The sequence below is a fragment of the Botryllus schlosseri genome, chromosome 10 (assembly GCF_051294905.1).
Source record: "Botryllus schlosseri isolate E-star chromosome 10, Bs_hap1, whole genome shotgun sequence".
NCBI lineage: Eukaryota > Metazoa > Chordata > Ascidiacea > Stolidobranchia > Styelidae > Botryllus > Botryllus schlosseri.
In genome coordinates, this window is record NC_137245.1 from 23,544,686 (window position 1) to 23,567,894 (window position 23,209).

At 41.6% G+C, this 23,209-nt stretch overlaps 1 protein-coding gene across 1 annotated transcript in view; it reads right to left on the reverse strand.

Moving 5' to 3' along the window:
* Window positions 1-293: 293 nt before the first annotated feature.
* LOC145448490 (solute carrier family 22 member 4-like) overlaps window positions 294-23,209 on the reverse strand; it is a 29,081-nt gene continuing 6,165 nt past the window's right edge. Inside the window, exons 9-12 of the mRNA XM_080326881.1 lie at window positions 12,625-12,640; window positions 11,300-11,482; window positions 1,835-1,973; window positions 294-583 (exon numbers count right to left, since the gene is read on the reverse strand). Of these exons, the coding sequence (XP_080183007.1) occupies window positions 490-583; window positions 1,835-1,973; window positions 11,300-11,482; window positions 12,625-12,640 (432 nt within the window). The 3' untranslated portion in view covers window positions 294-489. The remainder of the gene's footprint in view (window positions 584-1,834; window positions 1,974-11,299; window positions 11,483-12,624; window positions 12,641-23,209) is intronic.

A 23,209-nucleotide genomic window follows, 5' to 3' on the forward strand; every position in this document is an offset into this window, starting at 1 on the left:
TTGTAGGCTAAACTAGATATGTTTGGATGATTTCTACTGTAAGAGGGATTCTTGCAGTGTGAAATAGGGCGAAAATGCTGAGAATTCTGTTTTGTGTGATTGTGGAATGTCACGCGATATCGAATACAGTCACATCTCATGGTCGAATGCAAACCGCGACTTTAAAATTGGATGGACCTTCCAGCGAGTATAATTTAGATGTATGGTAGTTTTAAAGGTATACGTCATACGGAATGCTTCTTTAGTTCATATCTGCCTGTAACCGATTCCAAAGTTACGACTGAATGCACCTCTACATTAAATTATGGATTATATTGTCGCGTTTCGTATTGCGATTGACATGGATTTAGTTCTAATTACGGCGCAACAAATATCAAATCCACCAGCCCAAATCAGTAACGGTTAAACGTTTGGATATCAGTTGGTTTCTGGTCACGGACCATCAAAAGAATTACGTTGGATATCAATCGGGCAGGCAGGAAAATAAATCTAAATTATAAGCTCTTTTTCCTCGTCGTCCGGAGTCGATGACTGTTCTGGTTTACAGGTCTCGAACTTTTTGAAGATATTCCATTTGTAAAACCTAAATGGCGATAGGAATATGACGTTTTTGTCTTTAATGTATTAATAATTTTATTAAACATTCGGCGCGTAGCAGTCACTTAACGGTTATTGGCCTATGGCTCTGCGCCATGGGCGGCAGGCTGCTAGGGACTAGTGTTGGGATGACTCGAGTCAACTTTTTCGCATGACTTGACTTGACTCGAGTCACTTTGCAAAAATGACTTCACTTGACTTGACTCGGCGCTTCAGAAATGTGGATTGACTCGTGACTCGGAGCGAAATTCACGAGTCAATTTCAAGTCATCTAGTAAACGGTGTCGATTAAATTGCTGCATCTTTTTGATGTTCGGATTGTTCGCGATACGCCAGTATGACTTGTGAGAGCAACCAGTCATTCACAGTATGTACTTTTCACTGATCCTTAATTGTTACATCACAAATATATTGACCGAAAACGAAATGATCACAGCTTACATTTATGTACTAGCTGTAGAATAATCTAATAACTACGTATCTCTGTTTGTTAGACGGCTCAGTGCTTGCATCGCGAAGTGCTCAGCTTAGCCAACCCTCCAGTATGATTTGAATCGAACGAATATAGTTTATGCGTTTATAATCTCACGGATGTGTTGATGGGTTGTACCATATCAATTTGTGTCAACTTCTCGGCGCTTCGTATTCGATCCTACATTTTGGCTGACGTATTTTATTACCAGCTTTAAGAGTTCGTGAGCGATACAACGCCTTTTTGCACGTATATTTAACTTGATACTCGCTATTTAATTTCAAGAGATATCACCAACCAATCTGTCAGTCACACAGCTAGCAAATGTAATGACTTTGTATCATCACTCACACTTCGAAAATTCAATTTGACTTGAATTGTGATTTGACTCGTGACTTGACTTGACTTGACTGGACTTGAATCGAGTCATCTCCAAAAAACGAGTGACTTGACTTGACTCGAGTCACCTTTGAAAATCAATTGACTTGACTTGACTAGAGTCAAAATGTGCAATGACTTGAGATGACTCGAGACTCGAAGGTAGTGACTTGATCCCAACACTGCGGAGTGGCTAAATGTGAGTTGAAGACCTTTTTTAGTCAACACAAGATTTCCAGTAAATATAATTGAAAAGTATGAAACCATTTCAAAATTTTGGCGGCATTTTCAAGGAAAGCCATGGGAGGCAGCATATGTTCCTACGCCACTTGCTCGTAGTATCGATGCTCGGGGTCTTACTAATTTATTAATTTTTCTACACCGCACCTGTTGTTCTCTCTGGCTTCTTGCACGGTGTCCGGTACATTCATTCCTAGCGTTTCAGGAACAAAGAACACCGCGGCAAACCCACAAGACAAGGCCAAGGCCCCCATCGTCATGTTTGGAGCCAAATAATTGTATTTCCCTAAACAGAAAGACGAATGAGATTATAACAACTAAGACACAACAACACGCAAAAACAACGTTTTTCAGGTCACAACGTGGTGACGCTGACTGCTTATGACCAGAGGTGGTCAGTAACGAAGTACTTCTACTTTTTCGAAGTACCCAAGTAGTTTCCCGCTACTTCTGGTACTTACTCAAGTAGATATGATTTCCGCTACTTCTACTTCGTAATATTTTGTGATCTACTTACTTACTTTTCGCTATTTTAAGTTTGTCAAGTAGAAGTAGTTCAATCCTCCTATCAGTAAGATGATCTGAGGAATTTTGGAGCTGTTTTCACGGAGTATTAACATTTAATTTTCATAAAAGTTAAGTAAAGCCCAGAATTTTCGTCGCACTTTGCGCGCAGTGGATAAGGAGTTACCAGTTTGATTTCACGAAAGTATCGGTGAATATAATTTGGGTAGCGGGTTGGCGTGGTTCCGTTCAAACCACATTGTCGCCCTTCGCCCATAAGAAATATTTCATCACACTATATATGGCTCATCATAACGTTTGAAACTGATGTTTCGCAATCTAGCATTTACTTATCATATCGTAATCTAGCATGTCCATTGTCCATGGAGTGTCCTAATCTGAAAAAGTGGAATCTGATTTTTTTTTAAAGTTTTAGAGCTGTTTTAGCATACCACCTTTGAAGCTTTACATGAAATACATAGTCCGCTTTTAGAAGTAGTATTTATATTTCACTTTCAATTCCCAGTATCATATACTCTGAGTTCCAATTAATATCAGTTATTTTGTCTGGACAACATACATGTTGAAATATAAAATCAAGTGTAGTAATGCCTATAACTTCTGGAAATAAAGCTACACAATATGGCATTTTTACGGTTCACCATATTTTTTATTAACGTTTACTAATCGCGCAAAGTGTTTGCACCATATCCTATACAACTTCTCCGTATTGCTCTTCGACTATACTATGGGCCTTGTAATATGGGGAAGGCCCCATACCACGATATTTTCTAAAACGTGGAGGATTAGTATCGCATTTCCATATCAATATTATCATTTTCATCCCATGATGCGGAAGAATGCTTATGCTGTCGAAAATTGAATACCTCCTGGTATTCATCAATATGAATCGAGCTCGGCACCTTTCGCATAGTTCAATTTGCACCTTTTGACAATTCATGTGAACGAATTAGGATCGTTCTCACAACTACTTACTTACTTGAGTAGATTTAAAGTCGGTAAATTCTACTTCTACTTCAAGTAGTTTTAGGTTGCTTATGAAAGAAGTACTTCTACTCGTACTTGAGCAGATTTTTTCGTCGCTAGTTCTACTTCTACTTGGGTAGATTTCTTGACTACTTTGACCACCTCTGCTTATGACATCACAACGTGGAATCAGCGACATTTTATTACGCGCAACAGTAGCCGCAGAGAAGGAAGGAAGAGAGTAATCAGCAGACCACGTACTTAGACTGTACAGATGGAGGGCGGTCAGGCGAGAAGCATCAAGTCTATTTGTCATATAAAAAAACAACCGCAGGGCTACAAGTATGTATTAATGGTCACAATTCAATTCTATTTATTGAAATGCAACACATTTATGGATTCAGCGACGGGGTTGTAACCAAGTCACAAGTCAATCTCACTTTTATAGTTTTGACTCGAGTCATTTTCAACTCGCCACCGAGTCCAAGTCACCGAGTAGAGCAGGGGTGTCAAACATACGGCCCACGGGCCGCATCCCACCCGCCAGATTATTTAATCCGGCCGCGAAGCAATTCTGAGTAGATTGAAAAATGCGTGTATTATCCAGCACATTTCTAACAAATGTTGAGATTTTTAGTGAGAAATACTTCCAATAAATAGTCCTTCAAGAAGGGCACATGTCGAGGATGCTTATAGGTCACATTATAACAGATGTGGGCAAACTACGGCCCACGGGCCGCATGCGGCCCGCAACACCGTTCTGTGCGGCCCGCGAGAGTCTAAAGAAACTTTTTAAAAATATTGAGAAAATGCGTACTAAATATCGAATTAATGCAGGGACTTGATTAATTTTTCTTAGTATATTTCATCATTATAATTCTAAGACAGTAGTACTCAAACTGGGGGGCGCGCCCCCCTTGGGAGCGCAAAAGCATCTGAAGGGAAGCGCGAAAATGACCTCAACTGAAAAAAAAAATTTACGTCCAATTCATAGTTATTGCTCGGTACTTAGTCTGAATTACATATTTAAAAATCTCTCATCCACAGTCGTAACCTTCTATGCCATCAAACTACCCGTTAGGTTTGCAAGCATCCTGGCTGCGGTTTGTGATATGATGATAAGGGGGCGCGAAATCTTTCACCGTCATAAGGGGGGGGGGGGGGTCTTAAAAAGTTTGAGAACCACTGATCTAAGGTAAATACTTAATATCACAGAAATGAGATTGACATAATTTGGATCACCAGTGGGGTTTCAGATTGGCAACTCCATTTTTAATTATTTCAATGGTGTGCTTATAAAAACAATTCCGGCGTGTCTTGGGTAGATTCGTTGTCTGTATGCGTGGAATGGGGGTAGGGCCTATTCATACTTTATCTACTCATAGTAGAAGCGTGTTTGAAGCTAACATGGTTATGATTCTATCAGTATTTTGTGTCCTGGAACTGAACCAATAGTGGAATTGGTAAATCTAAGAACAGATCGCTGCTAACAGATTGAAGTTTCAATGCTGTTCAAAGAATCGGGCCAACCGACTTTCATCTCTATAGTTTTGACAAATTGGTTATTGAGGTCCGCCAGCCTACGAAATCTCGCCACTATATGTTTCTGACGGGTGTACGATATCATCAAAGCAACATCTGGCTTGTTTTTAATAAACACATCTCCATGTCATCACTATATAATCGAATACCAATATTGTGTTTTGGTTTATAATCCCAATTTGATATAGTGCGGCCCGCGCATGGATTCAGATGTTGAATGCGGCCCGCGAGCTCAAAAGTTTGCCCACCCCTGCATTATAACCACCCGACTGCGGTGTTGTGGTTTCTAGTCACCATTAGGAGCAGGTCGCTGACATTGACACCTGATTCCGTGAAGGCAAGCAAGTGCGAATTAATTTCACCTATACCAAAAACTAGTTATTCACAGAAGCGAAAACGCCAATCAAAACCCTGATATGCAGGTTACATGGTCTCCAGCCCCCAGCGAAACCCGAATCGCGATGTGATAGTATGTAACAAATGCCCAAGTCCACGTTTACAGTTAAATCTTTTGCATTCCTCACAACGCATACGCAGGGTTGATCCCAATATATCGCTAAAACGAAGGGAGCATATGCCAAGTTATTACATCGTTAGAGCCGCTGTTTTATAACTGTATTCGGCCTACCAATCATCGCATCATTGCCAATTCCACTGTTAGCGAATAAAGGTGCAGTTAGAGTAGAACCGCTATGATCCGTAATATAATGCAATATACTATTGTGCATATATAGGCTGGTAAAGAAAGTATTCAAATGAAAATGAGTGCATGGATATTGAAGTATTTTGGGATTGAGCAATTTTGATGTTGCCCGCGAGCGCAGTTAAGCTTGCCACCCCTGGAGTAGAGGGTCAAGTCCGAGTAATAGTATTTTCACTCGAGTCCGAGTTCCAGTCATTGTGCTCACTGTTCGGTGCTTAGTTTTCAGTTCAGTCCGGCTCAACCCACTTTTTCAACTCTGCTCGAGCGATATAGAATGGCTCGTATACATAATGTCGTAATTCTTGTCAGTCTTAACAGTTTCTAGACCTAAATTTTCTAAATATCCGGACGGATAGACGAAATATCAATAAAATTGTAATTTCCCATTCTTCCAAGTTACAATGAAATGTCTGTCTTGGCCGTCCTAAAGTCTCGAGTAATAGAACTTTGTTTGAGTTATGCACAATGACTCGAGTCAAGTCATTTGAAAAAATGACTCGAGTCAAGTCGAGTCACCAAACAATCTCGACTCGAGTCATTGCAACCCTGTTCAGCGGCGTGAAAATACGTCGAAATCGTTAAGCAAATTGTAATGGCCTTGTTATGAGCACACCCGTCCGCCCCGAATCGAAACGAGTGAGCAACATCTTTTTCAAATTTCAATTCAAGTCCTAAAATGCAGATTTAAAATTTAAACTATAAACGGTTTCCTGGCGTTTTTTGGTATTCGCTGTGTTTCGAATATACTGGCCCTTTTAAACGGGACTAATATCCTTTATTATGATTTCCGAGCTGCCTATTAACAACACGATATACTACCATTCGAATATTTTGTAAGACACCGCTTACGCGCATAGGATTCATAGGCGCCGAACGCTAATTTTCCTTAGGTATGCGAGTTCGATGACGTCACAAAGGAATGACGTCATGATCCGACGGAATTGATGATTAGGGATAATATAGCATCAATTCATGAGGGTTAAGTGCCTGCATAAATGCCGATTATGCAATATCTTCGTGTTAACAAACTTGCGCGTATGATAAGCTTGTCAAAGAGTCCGGAAGTGCTGTCAATTAGCGAGTCCCTGATCGCTAGCAAACAATTAAATACGCCGCTTATCAACGCGTATTACGTAGCCTCCGTGACGATTTGCGCAAGGCAAAATGTCCGAGTTGTTATGGAATCTGTTCTATAATGGCACCGATTTCAGGTTGTTCAAACCTTTCTCGTCTTTTGCAACTCAAGCCTTGACAGTTGACACACACCTTCTGATGGTTATGTTTAGGTATTAGCGGAATCCACTTACGCATGCACGGCGCACTCACAATCGCACATGTCTGCGGACATTCGATGTCATTCAGGTCAGCGATGTCGCTCTTTAATTACAATCGCTAACCAACAAACACCTAACGGCATTGTCACCAAGCCATCGAAAGATTGGAGCCAACGTATGCTAGGCTCGAGAGATGGGAGCCAACGCATGCTCGGCTCTAGACGCGATAGTTGGCCAGCGATGATATCTTTCGTACCAGGCCTGCTGCAGATGTGATTTTGTAGGCAAGCGATAATATCGTGTGCGTCAATACAGATGCGATAGTGCAGGCAGCGATGGCACCGGGCCTACTGCTGATGTGATTGTTCATCACGCTCAAGCGAGTGAAACTAGGCTTGTCGGAGACGCGATAAAGCAGGCATCAGGCAAGCGTCCCAAGCGATGATGGCCGAGCGCACGGCAATCAATGACACAATTTCGCAATCATCTCAGCGGGAGATCGCGTCGCGTTACATTGTGTAGTGTGCACAGACAAATCTCGTTAATTGGCAACGCGCTTGTAATGTCGTAAACGGAAATACACTGCAATTCGTTCTAAATAACACAATCGCGGTTTATGCCGATTCATGCCAAACCGAATTCTAGGCATGCCGCATACCTGAAAAATGTCTAGGTATGCCTGGCATGCCTTGTATGCCCAGGTTCGGCGCCTATGATAGGATTGGCTTGACGGTAGAACACTAATCATTTCTGGATATACTGGTGGGTGTAGCTAGAAACTTTGCAGGAAGCCATATGCGGCTCACAGAGTCTTTATTGAGAGCCGTTGTCCTATCATGATACGTGATACGTGAACTAGTTAGGAACATGAACAGTGAACACTGAAAAGCCATATCAAACTATAAGCAATATCACTAGGTCCCAGTATAGCTTTTGATATAAATTCAAGCCGATCTGTTAAAGAGCATTGAAAATCAATTTGCTAAAAATAGAATAGATACATATGATAGAATAGATAGATATCTATCTATATACTAATAGAGGGTTTCATAAAGTAGGCTCAAAGCTATATAGGCCTACTTCAGAACTATACTGCTTAATGCAGCTTATATTACAAGCAAAGGACAATAATTAAAAACGACACCCGACCTGTATCTGTAATTGATCAACTATGCATTATACCAAAGGGCGAAATACGGACATTAATTAATATGTCCTGTACAGCGGCTCCTGTCATGCTTTTACATGTCGGAGGTTAATCTGGGCTCCTCATCGCCGACCTCACAATTGCAGGGACTCAAAAAGCTCAGAAATCAGTGGGCCGCGCTATAAGTTGGCAGCATGAGAGAGAGAGAGAGAGAGAGAGAGAGAGAGAGAGAGAGAGAGAGAGAGAGAGAGAGAGAGAGAGAGAGAGAGAGAGAGAGAGAGAGAGAGAGAGAGAGAAGAGAGAGAGAGAGAGAGAGAGAGAGAGAGAGAGAGAGAGAGAGAGAGAGGGAAAATGCATTGAACTGTGGAGCACAAAGCCTCACTAAGGCTATAAGCACCACTGTGTTATACCGTCATGAGCAATTGCTACTTCGCCATGCGATGACATTAGCTTCTACATGAAACAATTATTAATCGAGTCTTCAGTCTGACAATATAAAACCTGCTATTCACCGCACTTAGCACAGAAATGTGTCTGGCATCTCTGCGGTAGCGAGTCGGGGCCGTCGCAATCACCGCTCGGGTGTTATAGTGTTTTTAAAAATCCTATAAATACCTATATCGAGAGAGAGGGGGAGTGAGGTGTACTTTAATCAAATTCGCAAATATAAAATTTAAATTTTGCATGACACAATTTTGATTGTAATATGTAATCCATGTAGGGTGTAATCGCTCCGTCCAGAAGACATGAGGAGGATACACGCTATTGCATTGGTCATTGTTTTGTTGTTGATACAATGCAGAGACGTCGCCGCTCGCAAAAAAAAGTAAGACAAAGGACGGCAAAGGCATATCGGAAACCAGGTTAGTTCAGATACAGTACGAGTACACTTTGACGAATTAGTCAAATGCCCCGGTTATTCTGTATCTCAGAGGTGGCTAACCATTTCGGCCAAAGGGCCGCATGAGATTTATACGAACAATTGCGCGTGCCACTTGATGTTGATGACCTTTTTTTAGTCTTCCGGGAGCGAACCGTATTATGTAACGGTGAAAACAAGGCATATATTATTACTAAGGGTGGTGTGAACCTCTGAACGGTTCAGGTTCGTGTGAACGAGAACCTTTTTGAAAGGTTCTGTGTGAACGCGAACGCGAACCTCATGTCAATTGCTAATTCCAACCCTAAATTTCAGTGAAGTGATACCTAGCGACGACTCCGCGCCACATAATGACACTATGCTTAACTACATATTGACGTTTTAAACGTCGCCAGATGTATTAACTGATATAATGATCCCATAGAGTCAACATCTTTCGTCCCTGTGCCTACAATTTCAACAAGGACTTGCAAGGGAATATAAGCTTACGCGGTAACGGTCCAGGCCAGACTGGACAATGTATTCGGAGTCTGAGTATTGAAACGTTGATATTGAGCAGAGTGTAAAACGGTGGGTTTCTATACTTGCTGCCGATATCATCCCATTAAAAAATTGGAGCAGTAGCCAACACCACAATCGCACGGATTTTGTTTATATGATACAATAAACATATGAAGTCAACATTGACCCCCTACACCTATTAGATTTTTTACATCAGACAACGATATCAATTCCGTTAATTGATTGAAAAAGCATCATTCGTTGACTACAGCTGACTACTACTGATTTTTTATGCTGCCAGCGCCATGCATAGAGTGGCCAGCAGTTGAAATGCAATAAATTTCAATCAAAGACGTTGTAATGAAGTGAAAATTGTAATATAAGAAAAAGGTTCACAGTACAGAACCTTCCAAGGCTCGTTTGTGAACGTGAACCTCTAAATATCCTAGGTTCACACACAGAACGCGAACTTGAACCTCACGTTCACACGATCCCTAATTATTACGCATCAAAATCAATAACAATTATGACATAAAGACTCAGTGTGTACCGACCACCTAGGCGCCCCCAGCGCGAAATTTTTTTAAATTTAGCGATTGAATTCCGTGGATGATAATGTTACTTGCTGGTGAGTTGCATATATTGCGGGTCGCCTCTGCATACCGCCGGGCTCATTTGGCAAGGACATGATTATCCGACGCTTGGACTTCGAAATATCGAAGATTTCGGGTAACATACGAATTATTGCACTTTATGGTCACATACGACTTTCTACGAAAAATGTGGATGGTCCCTGGCTACGCCAATGCGCCAGAACTGATAATTTAGTCATAAAAATCCCAAATTTCGCTGTCAGGCTAATCTGATTTGGGTTATTTGGTTCTGGTAATTTCTTATTTGATAATATAAATAATTTCTAGAATTAACCCGCGGGCCACTCAAAATATTCTCTCGGGCCACTGGTTGGCCGCCCCTGGTATATAACAATCAAGATCGACAATAAAAAGCGTTCGCCATAAAGTTTTACTTCTTCTGCAAAGCCCTGAACTCCTCTGAAATTGAAGACATGATAAAATCAGATTACTGCAATTTCGAACCGACGTTCGCTATACTATATAAAATTTGTGAAGGAAATGCCCTGTTTATGTTTCAGGTACCATGGTGGAGCACCTCCGGGATGGACCGAAAAAAAGAAGGGGCGGAGAGCAATATCTGACGATAACAATGAAAATACGCTGCTCCACGATAAATTATCTTGGGAAAACGCACCTGATCGCAATCAACTCTGAAAATAAATCAATACATAGTGAAATCAGATTCCTGACACAACTGAAGATTATATTGTATATCAATGTTTTAAAACCGTGGAAATATTTTGCCATCAAAATCGATAACAAGCGCTTCAGCGGTTTCGCCTACGTCCGGATAGACACTGTTGAAATGTTTTCCCGATGTTTTTGCTGCCGAGAAATAAACCACTTTAGCCGCTCCCTCTCGGTTATTTTGCTAGCTAATAAAAGCCGGACTGATATGTCGGATCGATATCAGTCTTTGTATTAATAACGGTATCGGCCAAGTTTGCGCCTTGTTCAGTGACGTCATCACTCCAACGATTGTTCCAACGGAGAGGGTTTTCAGTACTGATGAGGACAATGGCGTAGTCAGAAGAATAATTTTCGAGTGGAAAGGTAAATATTGGATGAGTTCGAGGATCCATCCCCTCCCTCCAAAAAAACCTATGGGGGATCTGCATACGTATTACTCACAGGCGCAAGCGCGGCGGACCCATTCCGTTACTATGCGATTCACGTGATTCACGAACAGAGTAAAGAGAAATGGATATTTGCTCCTTGCATAATAAAATCGGCCTATGTTATCGGTTATCGGCTATGTGAGTGTGTCGATAATCGTTATCGGTATCGGCCTCTATAATTCTAATGTTGCATTTCGCTGAGGTGGGACAATTTGATTCGCTTTACAAGCACAATGTATATAGACAAGGCGTATATGGGCTGCTTACACTGAAGTAGCCTTCCATGTCGCATTTCTGTGAGTTGAATAAAATTTCGCTTACTTGTGTACATTAGGTATGGAGCGCTAAATGATCCAATCCTTGCTGTTGCGGAGCATATACTCATAGCGGCGCTTCTCTGAAGAGTTGGAACCACTTCAGATGATATTAGATACCAGCCATAAAACACTGCAGCAATGGAGCCTTTTCCCAAAATCGCCAATGTCGTTGACAGGGACGGTAGATCTGATGAAAGAACATGATTTGTAGACCTCCTTTTCGGTATTTGACTAGTAGAAATTTTATAGGCGTCTGTGCAACACATGGATAGGACAGTGCACTTCCCGAGGTATAGTCCTAAACATCAGACACTGAGCGGTCAACCTCTCATATAAAAACTGTTGAGTTTTTCAACATTCTTCAATCCAGGCCTATGGGCATAGACGCAGTCGTAATAGCAGAGTTTTAGAACATGCGATACAAGTACTAAAACCGTTCTTCAAACCTGCTAGACGTAGACGCGTTACAGGTTACACCATAATACAGTCATTACAGGTCAAGTTTTGGCTAATTTTGCAACTTTGTTTTACAGCGTCCGGCAGCTTTCTAAATACTCACAAGTTATGTAGTATAGCATTTTAAGGTGTTTGGAGGGTACAACTCTTTGTAGCTTTTCTCAATTTTTTTCGGGCAACTTTTTGTAATTTATTTCGATTTTTCTTGCAACTGACTTTTTATTGAAAATATTTTGCACTAGGCCTGTATGTAAATAGATCATTCAAATTTGAGGTCCTTTCTTGTTTGACGTATATACAGGCTAGACCGCCAAAAATATATTGTCAATGCGTCAATTTTTTCAGGCTATTGATTTTGTTGAAGTCGCCAACACTGAGTTTTGCTACAGTGTCTAGGATACGCATCGAATCGAGTATCTCATACCCTAATAATTTCAAGGAACTTGTCCATAAATGCAACTTTTTAGTGCGAATTTGTGAAAAATAAATGCAACTTTTTGCTACAACTTTTGTGAAAAATAAATGCTACTTTCCACGGTTTTGACTGCAATAAAAACTTGTCATAGTCATTAGTCATAGTGGCTGCAGATTGACCAATTGCCACATGAATGTCGTCTATCAAACTTTGGGATCTTAAGTGCAGCGAACTCGCGTCAAAAGTCGCGGACGTTACAGACATCGTGCCTATGTGCACCGCGTATCTATTACGGAAACGGTAATCTTTTCGGGGGTGCCGTAGTTTACGTTGGTACTAACGCAAGGCAATTGCTAACCGCAAATAGATGAGGAATGTAGCACTATACACGTCAGACATTGATATATTGAGGTTATTAGAGATTCATTTAGTATCAATTGAGGTATCGATAGTCATACCTTCGGGTATGAATGGAAGAATAGTAGTATATAGTTTGGGCGATCGACGCCCATTCGCGATTTATAATAAACAAACAAAGATTATCAATATAATAAGTAATTAAAGAATTTGCTCATTCTCAATTTTGCAGCAATACTTTTATGACCCTGTGTGCGGCAATCAAAAAAGGGGGAATAATTAACGATAGAGAGAAAACGAACAAAGAATCTGGATTGACCTTTGTACTCAGACATGAGACTTGAGTCATTCTACTTGTACTTTTCCACTCCTGATTTTACCTCGCTTGACCTCTGGACACGAGACCTGGGCTTGGTAATAGTTGCCTGCCGACAAATCGCCCTGACCTATCGTTTTGTGGTCCAATTTCGTGACGGGGCTTTGGGAATAATTGCCTGTCAAACCACCCTGGTTGACTTGTCGTTTCGCGATTGACTCGATTTCGTGTACGGTGGGGCATAGGAATAATTGCCGGTCGTGACGTCAATAAAGTTTTCTCCTGATCGGTGGGATCCTGGTGCGTGATTTAGGTGTCTATACGTTCGGCTGTGCATAGTGACGTTTCTAGTCTTTTCCATACTGTCGCACTTGCTCTTGCTTTGTTGTCGACTTAAATAGTAAGGAGAAATGATCTGATCTGGTTATAAATATGTGTGTCATTTTGAGTCATATCGAGAACCAGAATGTCGTGTATTAGAAATAGGTATTAGGCGCCCCCGATATAGATTAACTTAAATAAAGTAACATTTATAATATAATAAGTAATTAAAGAAATAGCTCATTCTCAGTTTGACTCGCATCAACGTGTTAATTTCCGATATTACGTACCTAGTAATTGGTGCAAGCAACAACTGCTGTTCCACACCTTTACCGCTTTCTAGCGTCTTAGGACAGACAGTCCCAACCGAACAATGTATTTATGATGGGTTCTTTTTACTGCTTCACGTCTGGTCAAGCGTAATCATGCCGGTGTCTGTAAATGATATACAATTTACCGCGGCATATTATTTTTGTATGCTGTACAGTGTACATGATGTACAACTTGAATCGATCAGTTGTCGAACTAATGCTTTACCGGTATGTACGATCGATCGCGAGCTCACCACGCACTTGTCGTTCGAGAGCGACTCATTTCGCTATAGACAATCAGCTGTGTTCGCGTGTACCGTAACATATCCTCAACACATGTTACGCCAACACCGCCGAGCATATTTGCAGCATCATACTACGGACAGATTGAATCGGCGAAGTGTTACCGTCACCGAGAACCAGAAAGAATGTCGTGTATTAGAGATAGGTATTAGGCGCCCCCGAAATAGATTAACTTAAATAAAGTAACATTAAGAATATAATAAGTAATTAAAGAAATAGCTGATTCTCAATTTTGCTCGCATCAACGTGTTAACTTGCGGTAGTACGTACCTAGTGATTGGTGTAAGCAACAACTGCTGTTCCACACTTTACCGCGTTCTAGCGTCTTCATATAGGACAGACAGTCCCAACCAAACAATGTATCTGTTATTATTATAAATATGTGTGTCATTCCGAGTCATACCGAGAATCAGAATGAATGTCGTAGTAGAAATTTGTATTAGGCGACCCGACATAGATTAGCTTAAATAACGTAACATTATAAATATAATAAGTAATTAAATAAATAGATGATTCTCAATTTTACTCACACCAACGTGTTAACCCCCGGTATTACGCACCTAGTATTCGGTGCAAGCAACAAATGTGGCTGTTCCATACCTATACCGCGTTCTAGCGTCTTCATAAGGACAGACAGTCCCAACCAAACAATGTATCTGTTATTATTATAAATATGTGTGTCATTCCGAGTCATACCGAGAATCAGAATGAATGTCGTAGTAGAAATTTGTATTAGGCGACCCGACATAGATTAGCTTAAATAACGTAACATTATAAATATAATAAGTAATTAAATAAATAGATGATTCTCAATTTTACTCACACCAACGTGTTAACCCCCGGTATTACGCACCTAGTATTCGGTGCAAGCAACAAATGTGGCTGTTCCATACCTATACCGCGTTCTAGCGTCTTCATAAGGACAGACAGTCCCATCCAAACAATGTATTTATGATGGGGTGTTTTTACTGCTTCACGTCTGGTCAAGCGTAATCATACCAGTGCCTATAAATGATATGCAATTTACCGAGGGATATTAATTTTGTATGCTGTACATGATGTACAACTTGAATCGATCTGTTGTCGTACTGATGCTTTGCACGTCTCTACGATAGATATGGATCACGAATTCACAGCGCACTTGTCATTCGAGGGCGACTCATTTCGCTGTAGACAATCAGCTGTGCCGTAACATATCCTCAACACTTGTTATGTCAACACTTACAAACATATTTACAATGTCATGCTAAGGGTATATTAGTTCGGCGGGGTGTTACCGTCAGAGAATCGCTGTGTCATCCCTTTCAAGCCTCGTATTTCCCGTTTGAACTCGGTAACTGCGAGTACGATGTCAGATTCAAGTGACGAATCGGGGTAGCGCGCTTCATCGGGGTGGACTGACCTTATTTGGCTGAAACGCGCTCGGTGGTGCAATAATGGGAATGAATTGTGACAGATCATACGTGATGCGATCTATAGCCTGCTTTCGGTGAGGTGTAAAGATGAGTGGGAGATTTCGAAATCGGAATCCACTGCGACTATAGGTTTGCAAAAGCAAAGTCCAAAAAAATCCGACTCGCACGTGAAGTCCTGGTATTTCCATGTATTAGGCTGGTAAAATGTAGCATAAATCCGACTCTCAAAGACACTTGGCCGCATCCAGTCCGGGTTTAACCAAAACTGATGGAATCTGCGCCGGGTCCGGAAACGAATCGTGACCACCCCCGTCCAGACAAAACAGTTCTGCTGTAAGGGGAGTGTCGTTGTACATTAATTTGCGTACAGCGAGACTTTGTATCGACTCATTGGCGGACTTCTGTTTGTCTGTACAGGTGTTAATAGTGCAATTAGATTTGCCACCACAAGGAGCATATTGGCAAAATCACACAACGATAACAACTTTACCCGTCAACAACTCTCATGACTTGTCGTTCGAATACTTGTAATTTCGATGTGGTGCGATGTACGCAAATCAGCTGTGGTCAATCGAGCATGGCACAATCGATGTCAGTCATCAATCCCCCTGTTTGACAAAACTCGCGTTTTCTGGTTGACACCAACACAATACGATCCATTTAATGTCCCCATCGACCCTCCTTTCTAATATGGTTACCATACGGCCTCATTCAAGGGAGCATATGTCCTCCTTTTCCCAGATATGTCACCCCTTCGCCCAAATGTACTCGCTTTCTATCAATTTGTCCTCCTTGTTAGCTTAACATATCCGAAAAAACACCACGAGTAACGCAAAATGTGGGCCTAGATTACGAAAGTCGGGTATGTAGCCAAATCGGAAAAATGACGCTATGATGGTATTGTGCAGGCTATTACGTGGATACGGGGGCCTGTGTAACCATGTGAATAGTAAAATCGCCCCAAACTCCCGTTACATGAAAAAAGATCGAGCGCAATCGACCATGTCGGGGTATACCCACCTTAGTACAGCCAAATGATCCAATGTCGTGCCGAGAATAGCCGGGGTGGTGGTACATCATTCTCACAAGATGTACTTTGGAATGCGTGTGAAATCGTCATCGTCCGCTACTCGACTAAAGCAGAATATAGCTTTGAAGTACTCAAGTAGAAGTAGCTTTAAAAGAAATGTCGTGAAATCGCTTTCCATCCTAATTATAAAGAGTAGGCCCCATAAAACTATCGAGTCAAAATACAGTTTCGAAGCGATCCGGTAATTTGTAAATCTTATTTATGGGTTGCACGGTGTGTTCATTGATTAGAGACAAGCATAGAAACGGCGGTGCTTGTATAACGAGGCTGTTCTCAAATCCACATTGTCTTCGTTATTATCGGCGAGATATGGCTTTGTAGTGACATTGCGGACGTTAAAATACATTGATTAAATACGATTTATTCCTCATATATGGGGATCAACGGGTGAGTAATGTATCGATTCGGGCAATTCGGCCCGCCAAGTACCTAATTTTCTTATATCCGGCCCGCCGACTGAAGGAGTTGCCCGCCTCCTTGTATAACACATATGTAAATGGTACAATAGCGACAGCTAACGGTTGTTAATCATCCATAAAAATACAGCTAACCGGTAATACAGCCCTCAAGGATAAACTAGGAATATCTGTGTGAGTCGCCTCGATTGACCCATGAGGCAAGTTTAGACACAATTTGAGGTGTGATATAACCCTAGTAATTGTACTGTATTTTTCCACACATACCACAAACAAAAACGGGGTTCGTCCATCCGATCCCCAGCGTTTGCCTCGAACAAAAGTATCGGAGTGATCATGGATATACGCCAAGTCTCCTCACCACTTTTGAGTAGGTATTCGGAAAGACCGAATCGTGATCACCTCCATACAAGGCACAATAGTTCTGCGTGCAGCGAAACTTTGTAGCGACCTGCGGGCTGTGCATGTGTTGTTAGCGCAATCAGGTTTAACCCAACAAGAACGTAGTCATTTGAGGATGAATAAAATCTTACCCCACAACGATACCAACTTTACACCCCTCAACGACTCCAGCGGTATGTATTTATGTAGATTTCATATTTTTATGAAAAAAGCTAATCGTGCGTACGTACCATCTCTTTCGGTAGGGTTTGTTAGTACTGTAACATGATGATCGGGAGCTATGGTCTTTTACACTAGGTCTAAAAGGGTAGGGGTATTTGTTAGTGATACACCCGTCTGACGGTGGGTTATTCGACAAAATCACTCTGTTTTTACTACGGAAACCATGATCACACTTACGAGCTCTCATCACTTGTCGTACGAATGCTTGTAATATCGGTGTGATGTACTCAAAACAGCTGTGATCACTCGAGTGTGACGCGATCGAAGTCAGTCCTATCAGCTGTCTGAGGAAACTCGTATACTCAGTAAGAGATAAAGAGAGAGAGAGAGTCTTTATTTTCATATAACCAAAATACATAACACACGGCAGTGATGGTGGTGCAGAAAATATGCTTGCACAGTATTCGGTATTAGATAGGATTGATCGATAAGACCGTGAAGGTCATCTAGTCTGATCACACCAGCATCAAACAGGTACACTTGACTCTAAACAGTCTGGCTGTAAAGGTTGACGGCAATGCGGTATATTTGATGTCCCCATCGATCCTCATACTAATGGGGTTGGCGTACGTCCTTCTCCAGGAAAATATCCTCGCATAAATGTACTCATTTTTGTGAATTTATCTTCCGTTTTAGCTTAAAATACCCAAAAAAGACCGTGAATAACGCGAAATAGGGACCTAGGAGAAGCGGGTAGGGTCTATCTTGCTGTTTTCGCATAATCCTGTTATTCAAATGTAGGATTTTGGTGTAGGTCTGATTTATAACTTTGTAAAAGTGAGGTAAACTCATTACAAAATTACTTTCTGCTTTTAAAGTCAAACGTGCAAAGAGTAAGTAATTTCACCTGAAACGGTTGAGGAGTAAGTTACAACGACTTGGATATATAGCACTAGTACCGAGTACTCGAACCAGTAGCGTCTTTTTACACCATTACTCAACCCAAGTCCACAACATACCTAAAAACGTGGTATTGTTTTGTGTATTTCAGTGAAGCAAATTCAATTTACATCTCAAACCACTTTATCCTGTGCCCGACCTCATTAAAAATCGATCAAAACCTGATCACCACCTGCGTAATCAATCCGCTGTGTGTAAAATGGTATACCATGTTCGTGTCGATCGTATATTAATTTTGCGTGCGATTTGCGTCGATCTACTGTCGAACGGATATACTTTTGCCTACCCCTGAAGTATACAGTATTACCACGTTGTCTATATTACGGCTCTGTGGTCAGACAATACAGATTAGAGACGCCCCGGACTGATCAATATAGTCGGATAGTCCCAATCTGCTCAGTCGTGGTTCTTGACCCTCCAAGACCTCTGTTAGCATCTGTCTATCTCACTGTTTGTAGTGCCAATTCCAAACTTCGTAATAGCGATCACTCGGTCATGTGTAGAATATAGAAATTGACGCCTGTCCTATTTGCACGACCTCGTGGCTTTGGTAAACTTACTAAAGCGGAAAGTCACTACCAAGTTGAACATTGACTGATCGTTTTCTTGTTAGCGTCGATATTCGTTCGTACGTTCTTTCATGCCTTAGAATTTTTTTTTATCATCGAGTGAGGTCATAAATAGACAGGGGGGGACAAATTCGATGCGTTCAACACAATACGCATTTGCCACATCTCAGCCCGGACCGTATCCGATCGTTTACCGCACCTACGATAAGCGTCACTTTTTACTCATAGGTAAGCCGATGATCTGTGAAAACACAGGCGCTAACGTGTCATTTCGTTATTCCCTCAACGTCACATGACCGCCTATATGTAGGCTTCTGGGGTGCCCATCAAAACAAGTGTTGAACGTGATCCATAAGGACCCCACTGCGTGCTACGCCTAAATAAATGTGTTTACCCGAGTTTACACCTGGTGTGGAGCAGTGAAGTCGGTGCAGAAAGTAAATTAGACAACACAAACCAGTTGACTACATCGATTAATATACGGGGGTTGATAAATTTTTTCAAGTGACTTTTGAATGGATGTTATTTTTGCCAAATAAACCCCCACTCTGTCTGTAGTTTCAAATAGTAACGTAATTATTGGTGTTTCGTTGGGTTAAACGCAATTTGAACGCTGCTGCTTGGTCGGTGGTATGCACAGTGCACAGGGTACATCTAGTTGAAATTTTACACTCGTCCGATAAAACGCGACAACGGCAAAGCAATAAAACCAACCGGTGCTAAAATAAGTCATCCGGTAAAATTACTAATAAGCTATGCCCCGAGTTTCCGGGTCGCCGCCATACCCCGTAACTATGTGTTTGGAGGGTGGACGCGCGTTATCGGGTGAACCGAAAGGCTGTTTGCACTGCGAATTGGAGTAAATCCAGACTGGTACGCAAAGTCCTGTTATTCCCCATGTTGTGAGGACAAAATCTAGTATATGTCTGACTCTCAAAGATACGTCGCCGTATCCAGTCCCGACTTCACTCAAAACCGATGAAATTCGGGGGTCCGGAACCGATTCGTGACCACCTCCGTCCAGACAACATGGTTCTGCTGTCATTACACGATATGCGGGGTTTCGTTGCATATTCATTTGCGTACAGCGAAAATTTGTATCGAACCACTGGCGGAATTCTGTTTGATTTGTCTGTACATATGTTGTTATTGCAGTAGGGTTTAGCACCACAGGAAGTATATTGGCAAAATCTTATCCATCTCACAACGATAACAACTTCACTGTCAGCAAACCCAACGGTCATCACTCGCCGTTCGAATGCTTGTAATTTCGATGCGCTGTGATGTACACAAACCAACTGTGATCAATCGAGTGCGACACAAACGGTGTCAGTCGTCAATCTCCTGTTTGACTAAACTCGCATATTCGAGCGGGTTGACAGCAATGCGATACATTTGGTGTTCACATCGATCCCTATATTTATAGGGCTACCAAAGTCCTCCTCCTTTTCCCAAATATGTACAGCCTTCACCGAAATGTCTTCCTTTTTTGTAATTTTGTCCTTATTTTCAGCTTAAAATAACAAAAAACACCACGAATAACGCGAAATGTCGGTCTGATCGATTTCGGTGAGTGACCTTTCATTTAGCTAACTCGCACAACACAAGTAATTGACGGGTATTTCGGTAGTCAAGTCAGAAGAAATGACATTGTTTTCTAGTCAATCTAATGAAATTAGCGGTATAAATATAAAAATACGTCTTCCCCAATCGCAACTTGCAACCTGTGAAAAACGTGTACCGCAAAATATCCTCATCACCCCCAACAAAACGTAGTTGCGAAAAATATCATACTATGGACGTATTGACTCGGCGGAGTGCTACCGTGAGAGAAATGCTGTTTGACCCCCTCGACCTAGCCTTGGATTTACCGCTCGAAAAACTCCACCGGAAGAAGCTGTGATCGAGTGTCGCAATCAATGTCAGCCACGCTCCATCAATCTGTTGCTTTGACAAAACTTGTACGTATACGCCAGAGATGAGCATAGGATTTAGAAAAAAAAAAGTATTTGTGAAATTTTGTTGAATTAGGATTGCATTAGGTTTTGAGATTGATTTACTATATCGTACGGGCAACAACTACCGATCCCCGTCGTGACGAAATCGGATTATTCAGTCGTGGAACGACAAGTTAGGACTAACCGTTTATACTCCTAGTTTATTCTTGAAAGCTCTATAGATTACTGGTTAGCTGAATTGTTGTCGGCGACTGACAACAGTTAGTTGTCGTCATTGTACGATTTACACTTTCTGTTATACATTCTTCGTTACCACCGCGAACTAGAAGGTCAATCACAACGACGGACAACTACTCCCAATTGGCGGAATACCGATTGATTCATCTGTATAATCGGGTTTAGCACCACAAGAAGTATATTAGTAGTTTATGATTGAATACAATCTTATCCATCAAACAACAAACAAATAAAATCCTGACTTCGATCGCGTCACACTCGAGTGATCACAGCTGTTTTGAGTACATCACACCGATATTACAAGCATTCGTACGACAAGTGATGAGAGCTCGTAAGTGTGATCATGGTTTCCGTAGTAAAAACAGAGTGATTTTGTCGAATAACCCACCGTCAGACGGGTGTATCACTAACAAATACCCCTACCCTTTTAGACCTAGTGTAAAAGACCATAGCTCCCGATCATCATGTTACAGTACTAACAAACCCTACCGAAAGAGATGGTACGTACGCACGATTAGCTTTTTTCATAAAAATATGAAATCTACATAAATACATACCGCTGGAGTCGTTGAGGGGTGTAAAGTTGGTATCGTTGTGGGGTAAGATTTTATTCATCCTCAAATGACTACGTTCTTGTTGGGTTAAACCTGATTGCGCTAACAACACATGCACAGCCCGCAGGTCGCTACAAAGTTTCGCTGCACGCAGAACTATTGTGCCTTGTATGGAGGTGATCACGATTCGGTCTTTCCGAATACCTACTCAAAAGTGGTGAGGAGACTTGGCGTATATCCATGATCACTCCGATACTTTTGTTCGAGGCAAACGCTGGGGATCGGATGGACGAACCCCGTTTTTGTTTGTGGTATGTGTGGAAAAATACAGTACAATTACTAGGGTTATATCACACCTCAAATTGTGTCTAAACTTGCCTCATGGGTCAATCGAGGCGACTCACACAGATATTCCTAGTTTATCCTTGAGGGCTGTATTACCGGTTAGCTGTATTTTTATGGATGATTAACAACCGTTAGCTGTCGCTATTGTACCATTTACATATGTGTTATACAAGGAGGCGGGCAACTCCTTCAGTCGGCGGGCCGGATATAAGAAAATTAGGTACTTGGCGGGCCGAATTGCCCGAATCGATACATTACTCACCCGTTGATCCCCATATATGAGGAATAAATCGTATTTAATCAATGTATTTTAACGTCCGCAATGTCACTACAAAGCCATATCTCGCCGATAATAACGAAGACAATGTGGATTTGAGAACAGCCTCGTTATACAAGCACCGCCGTTTCTATGCTTGTCTCTAATCAATGAACACACCGTGCAACCCATAAATAAGATTTACAAATTACCGGATCGCTTCGAAACTGTATTTTGACTCGATAGTTTTATGGGGCCTACTCTTTATAATTAGGATGGAAAGCGATTTCACGACATTTCTTTTAAAGCTACTTCTACTTGAGTACTTCAAAGCTATATTCTGCTTTAGTCGAGTAGCGGACGATGACGATTTCACACGCATTCCAAAGTACATCTTGTGAGAATGATGTACCACCACCCCGGCTATTCTCGGCACGACATTGGATCATTTGGCTGTACTAAGGTGGGTATACCCCGACATGGTCGATTGCGCTCGATCTTTTTTCATGTAACGGGAGTTTGGGGCGATTTTACTATTCACATGGTTACACAGGCCCCCGTATCCACGTAATAGCCTGCACAATACCATCATAGCGTCATTTTTCCGATTTGGCTACATACCCGACTTTCGTAATCTAGGCCCACATTTTGCGTTACTCGTGGTGTTTTTTCGGATATGTTAAGCTAACAAGGAGGACAAATTGATAGAAAGCGAGTACATTTGGGCGAAGGGGTGACATATCTGGGAAAAGGAGGACATATGCTCCCTTGAATGAGGCCGTATGGTAACCATATTAGAAAGGAGGGTCGATGGGGACATTAAATGGATCGTATTGTGTTGGTGTCAACCAGAAAACGCGAGTTTTGTCAAACAGGGGGATTGATGACTGACATCGATTGTGCCATGCTCGATTGACCACAGCTGATTTGCGTACATCGCACCACATCGAAATTACAAGTATTCGAACGACAAGTCATGAGAGTTGTTGACGGGTAAAGTTGTTATCGTTGTGTGATTTTGCCAATATGCTCCTTGTGGTGGCAAATCTAATTGCACTATTAACACCTGTA